The sequence below is a fragment of the Myotis davidii genome, unplaced genomic scaffold (assembly GCF_000327345.1).
Source record: "Myotis davidii unplaced genomic scaffold, ASM32734v1 scaffold3, whole genome shotgun sequence".
NCBI classification, from domain to species: Eukaryota; Metazoa; Chordata; class Mammalia; order Chiroptera; family Vespertilionidae; genus Myotis; species Myotis davidii.
The window spans coordinates 2,020,089-2,026,478 of record NW_006295062.1 but is presented as its reverse complement, the minus strand read 5'-3'; the positions used below and the strand labels follow the sequence as shown (position 1 = coordinate 2,026,478).

The 6,390-nt window shown below is 39.8% G+C and overlaps 1 protein-coding gene and 1 long non-coding RNA gene across 9 annotated transcripts in view; one reads left to right on the top strand and one right to left on the bottom strand.

Annotated features, from left to right (window-relative positions):
• The window catches only part of PTPN4 (protein tyrosine phosphatase, non-receptor type 4), a 219,190-nt gene that overhangs the window by 26,358 nt on the left and 186,442 nt on the right, over positions 1-6,390 (bottom strand). For all 8 annotated transcript variants that reach the window (XM_006769670.2, XM_015567781.1, XM_006769673.2 and 5 more), the window contains one exon: positions 2,174-2,302. In XM_006769670.2, coding sequence (XP_006769733.1) covers positions 2,174-2,302 — 129 coding nt within the window. The remainder of the gene's footprint in view (positions 1-2,173; positions 2,303-6,390) is intronic.
• The window catches only part of LOC107184085, a 17,267-nt gene that overhangs the window by 8,627 nt on the left and 2,250 nt on the right, over positions 1-6,390 (top strand). The window lies entirely within an intron of this gene.

The window sequence follows — 6,390 nt, the reverse complement described above, 5'->3', positions numbered from 1 at the left end:
CGTCGCCAGCCCGCTCCGCGCACTCCGCACCTCAGAATTTGACTTCAGCACTGCGCCTCCTCTGAGTGTCCGTATGCGTTACTCTTTCCTCCTAGTTGTAGAACTTCCACTCAGCCAGTGTTCCTGTGGTTTTGGATGGTGTCCGTTCTGTCTTTTAGTTTCACTTTTGAAATGGTTGTTCGAGGCAGCAAACTCCGGCGTTAACCTATGCCGCCATCTTGGTTCTCCAAATTTATTTTCTTAATTACATTTGGGTCACACTTTAGAATCTAATTTGCGTCTTAGTCTAGTTTTGACGTATTCAGGGTTTGTAAAGAAAAGCCATTACAGTATATAAAACTGTTGTGAATAATCTACAGGTGGAGTACAATAAAGAGACTATGCTGAAGATATCAGTATTAGTCTATGTAGCTATTTACAATCTCTCATATCTACTTGAGAAAATGAAGAAATATTTTACTGGCTTGCCTTGTAATGTTGGACTATGAGCTATATAGTATATAACCCTAAACTCTAAATTCATTCTGATGGAATCTCTAGCCCATAAGATTTTCGAACTATTCAATTTTTAATTTCTTATAACTTTAGCTTTAATCAATGTCAGATTCCTTTAATATAAGTCAGCACAATATCTAGCTCCTTCCTTTTTGGTCAGGAAGGCTCTATCTTGCTAGGCTCTTTTAATCATACTCCGGGGGGTGGAAGGGAATGGAGTTCTCATTTCCAATGGGATAGGTCTGTGTCTTCACAGTTTGTGCTGTTTGCTCTTTTCTAGCAATTGCTTCTTTTTCTTATAGCACCCTTCAAAACCAAAGGTGGCAGGGGAATATCTAGTTGCAGGAAGTAAGAGTGGGGTACACAGTTTCTAGCAGACTGACAGCAATGCCACCTTCCACATACATCTTCCAATTGGGTTATTAATCCATCATTTATTAATCAATTTCCATCTCTGGGTCTGGATTTGGAAGCTATGGAGAGTGACTCAAGTAGCAATAAGGAGAAATTAGAAAGCTATGATAGCCTGGCTGGTGTGGCTCAGTGGTTGAGCATTGACCTATAAATCAGGAGGTCACGGTTCGATTCCCTGTGAGGCCATATGCTCAACCCCCAGTGTAGGGCATGCAGGAGGTGGCCAATCAATGATTCTCATCATTGATGTTTCTCTCTCTCTCCTTCTCCTTTCCTTGCTAAAATCAATAAAAATATATTTAAAAAGAAAGATATTATCTATCTGCTGTGAGAGGGTCCTGCCTACGATCTTTCCTCTTTAATACTGAGGAGACTGAAATATCTCTCCTGTACTCTCTTCAAAAAGAGGAATAATTTGGTAACTTACAATTAATTGTTCTTTCCATTTCCACAAATGTACTCAAATATTTGATTGATATTATTTGGAGGGGAAAAATTATTATAAAAACATCTAAGGTATACTTTCTATGAGTACGCATAGTTATTTATTTGTTTTTTTAAAATATATTTTTATTGATTTTTTAGAGAGGAGGGGAGAGGGATAGAGAATTAGAAACATCAATGAGAGAGAAACATCGATCAGCTGCCTCTTGCACGCCCCCTACTGGGGATGTGCCCACAACCAAGGTACATGCCCTTGACCGGAATTGAACCTGGGACCCTTGAGTCTGCAGGCTGACGCTCTATCCGCTGAGCCAAACCGGTTAGGGCCGCATAGTTATTTTTAAAAAAATATATATTTTTATTGATTTCAGAGACGAAGGAAGAGGGAGAGATAGAAACATCAATGATGAGAAAGAATCATTGATCAACTGCCTCCTGCATGCACACTAGGGATCGAGCCTGCAACCTGAGTATGTGCCCTGACTGGGAATTGAACTGTGACCTCCTGGTTCATAGGTCAATGCTCAACCACTGAGTCAGGCCGGCAGGGCATGAATATCCTTAGCTCTAAGAGTAATAAGTATTTATTTACTAGATTATTTTGTCAATGACCACTCATATTTAACTATAGAAATTGGAAATTTATTATAGAAAGGAAATACACGTCATGAGATTCCAAAGCATCCCCCAAAATAAAATAGTTCAATAATTAAAAATAATATTTTTTAGTAACCAGAACTCAGAATGAAAACATTTTCAGCTTTCAGTCTTCACCTTGAACATAACAGTTCTAATGAACAGTACCTATCTTGCTTCCTACCTCTTGGTTAAATAGTGTCATCTTCCTGAAGATATATGCAGTATTTCCTTCTTCTGAGTGGCAGGTGACTTGGTAGCATCCATAGGATGAACTTCCTGTGGGCTCTGGCCAATACTGGTGGCACTTCACCTAAAATCAATTGATTAAAAATATATATATTAAAAATTATGATATTTTAGTATAATTTTCAAACTTAAGAAAAGTTACAAGAAAAATTTAATAAACTCTCATACATGCTGCACCTAGTTCTGTCAACTATTAACATTTCTTTGTCATTTTTTTCTCTTTGTAATAACCTGTTTGGATATATTTTGAGACTGCAAATATCCTGTATACAATAAGCTTTCACTTAGTGTTTTACCATGTGTGATGAATTCTTGCCTGAGTCAATTATTACTATGAGAATGGCAAAATGCTGCACTAATTTTAATCTTTTTAGATTTAAGTTAACAATCTTCAACTAAAATGCCAAATGCAATCCATTTATTTTCACAATTAGATTTAAAAAACAACAACAGCTTTCTTGATATATAACTCACCCATTTAAACTACACAATTCAGCTTCCAGTGAAGATGGCAGTATAGGTAAATGCTGTGCTCACTTCCTCCCACAACTACATCAAAATTACAACTAAATTACAAAACAACTTCCATTCAGAACTGCCTGAAGCCTAGCTGAACTAAAGTCCTATAACTAAGGATATACAGACGCCATGTCTAGACTAAGGATATACAGACGCCATGTCTAGACTGGTAGTGCCATACCCACGTGTAACAGTTAAAAATCAGGAGGGATATGGGGGCTGTGGAGGGGCCCCCTGAGGAGCAAGGAGTGCCAGCGCCACACCAAGCCCCTGACCAATGTTTCAGTACTAGGAAGTGAAGTCCCCTTAACTTTTCCCTGTGAAAACCAGCAGGGATTGTGGTTGAGTAAGACAGAGAGAGAGGCTGCTGGAATCCCAGGCATTCCTCTTTTTTAAAAATTTAAGTTGACTTAATTTTTTCTATCACCAGGCGTTCCTCTTAAAGGGGCCATACAGAGACTTACTTGGACTCACAGCAGCTTGAAAGGCACCAGGGACACAAAGGGAAAAACTGCATGGTCCAGTGAGGGCTGGAAGGGAGCTTTCTCCCAGCTAGAAGTGCTGGCAGAGATCCTCGTTTCTTTACTGAGCCTTCCCTCCATAGAGCCAGAAGGTGGATGCCATATCTGAGTCTCCATCAACCTGGCTAACACTGTTGTGACTCTATGAGACCACCCCACCCAACCTGTGGGCCCACCCAATCTCTTTCCAGTGCCTTTTCTATATAAACAATTTTCCCAAAATCTCTCAAACAAGCAGCATCTGGCCTCAGTGTGCCCCGTACCTCTTGCAAAGTGGCCCCAGTCCTAGCACTCGAGGCAGCCTGCCTTGGTTAGCAGCTTGGCATCTCCTGGGCACCTCTAAACTCAGGACAAATAGTAGCCAACTGCAAATCACTATGTGCTCAGGTCTGGTGACGCCAGGCAGGGCATAGGTGGCACCCGGTGAACAGCTTCAGAAAACGTCCAAGCACCACCATACAACCACCTCCACAAGTGACACACACAAGGGGCGGATCCAGCAGGCATCAGAGCCCTGCTGTAAAGTCCTGCTCTGTGGGGTCTGCCCCTGCACAGCTGATCCTGCAAGGCAGTCATAGTGAGTCCTTGCAGCCAAGTGGCCTGGGTGTAAATCCTCCCTTTGAAGTGCCAACAGCAATCAAGGTTCAACTACAAGAGGAGGGTGTACTTAGCCCGCATGGGGGACCCACCTGGAGCAGGTTGGATGACCAGGAAGGCCATGTCATTGGGCCCTACAAGACACCTATTACTGGTATATATGGCTAATCTACGAAGCCTGGGAGACAGCCCTACTTAATACATGGAAACAAACACAGGGAGGCAGCCAAAATGAGGATACAAAGGAACATGTCCCAAATGAAGGAACAGAATAAAACTCCAGAAAGAGAACGAAACAAATCGAAGACAATCTGTTGGAAGTAGAGTTCAAAACAACTGGCTATAAGGGGGCTCAATGAACTTAGGGGAAGAGTAGATGAACTTAGTGAGAACTTCAACAAATAAATAGGAAATATAAAATGGAGATAAAAACATAAAAATGGAGATAGAAAGCACAAAAAAGCACTAATCAGAAATGAAGAATACAACAACTGAAATAAAGAATACATTACAGGGGGCTCTGGCAGGTAATTCAGTTGGTTGTCCTGATATGTCAAGGTTGATCCTGGTCATGGCACATACAAGAATCAACCAATGAATGTATAAAATCAATCAATCAATACAGGATAGATAAAGCAGAGGATCAAATCAGTGATTTGGCAGGTAAGGAAGCAGAAAACACCCAGTCAGAACAGAAAGAAAAAAAAAATCCAAAAAATGAGGACAGTATAAGAAGCTTCTGGGACAATTTCGAGTGTACCAACATTAGAATCATGGGGGTACCAGAAGGAGAAGAAAAGAGCAAGAACTCGAAACCTATTTGAAAAAAGTAACGACAGAAAACTACCTTAACCCAATGAAGGAAGCAGATATACAAGTCTTGGAAGCCCAGAGAGTTACATACAAGATGAACCCAAAGAAGCCTCAACCAAGACACATCATTAAAATGCCAAAGGTTGCCCTGGCTGGTGTGGCTTGGTTGGTTGGAGAGTAGTCCTATACACCAAGAGGTTGTGGGTTCAATCCCTGATAGAGGTGTGTGCAGGGAGTATAGCGGGGGGCAATCAATTGATGTTTCTTTCTCACATTGATGTTTCTCGCTCCCTCTCTCATTAATAACAACAATAACAAAAAAAGCCAAAGGTTAAAGACAAAGAGACATTCTTGAAAGCAGCATGAGGAAAGTAATTAGTTACTTACAAGGGAGCTCACATAAGACTGTCAGCTGATTTCTTAACAGAAACTTTGCAGACCAGAAGGGATTGGCAAGAAATATTGAAACTGATGAGAAGAAGGACCTATAACCAAGATTACTCAGCAAAACTATCATTAAGAATTGAAAAAGAGATAAAAGAGCTTCCCAGATAAGAAAAAGCTAAAGAAATTCATCACCACCAAACCAGTATTACAAGAAATGTTCAAGGGTCTTCTCTAAAAGAAGGGGAAAAAATACATAAAAATTATGAACAAAAATGGCAATAAATATCCATCAACAATTACTTTAAATGCAAATGGATTAAATGCTTCAAACAAAACACATATGGTGTCTGAATGGATAAACAATACAAGACCATTATATACGCTGTCTACAAAAGACTCACTTCAGATCAAAAGACACACACAGGCTGAAAATAAAAGGATGGAAAAGGACATTTCATAAAAATGGAAATAAAAAGAAAAGCTGGGGCAACAATATTTATACCAGACAAAATATACTTTTAAAAAAAGGCTATAACAAGAGACAGGGAGGGACCCAGCAATTCCACTTACGGGTATTTATCTGAAGAAACATAAAACACAAAATTGAAAAGACATATATGTTCACTGAAACATTATTTACAATAGCCAAGATATGGAAGCAACCAAGTTGTTCATCAATAGATTAATGGATAAAGAAGAAGAACTGGATATATACGATGGACTATGATTCAGGCATAAAAAAGAATAAAACTTTGCCACCTGCAACAACATGGATGGACCTAGAGCAAACATATACGTATATATATATACTTTTTACTTTAAAAAAGGAACGCTTCACGAATTTGCGTGTCATCCTTGCAGAGGGGCCATGCCAATCTTCTCTGTATCCTTCCAATTTTAGTATATGTGCTGCCGAAGCAAGCACAGACTTACCGTATTTGCCGGCGTATAAGACGACTGGGCGTATAAGACGACCCCCTAACATTTCCACTCAAAATACAGTTTGTTATACACTCGCCGTATAAGACTACCCCCCAAGGTCACCTCTCCAAACACACCAAATAAAAGGTAAAACAATATCAGATTTGATTTTAACATTTTAATTTATATTCAAATGCTTATGACATGCAGGAAAACTGTCACAAGGCTGTATGTAATCAAACATATACATAAAACAGTGCAAGTTTATTACCGGTAAACATACCGGTAATTCACTAAAGAAAACACACTCTATAGACTGGTACCGTAGATGCTTCTCAGGAACACAGGCAAGCAGCCCACAACCTAGAGGGACTGTCAATGATAGAAGAAAGAT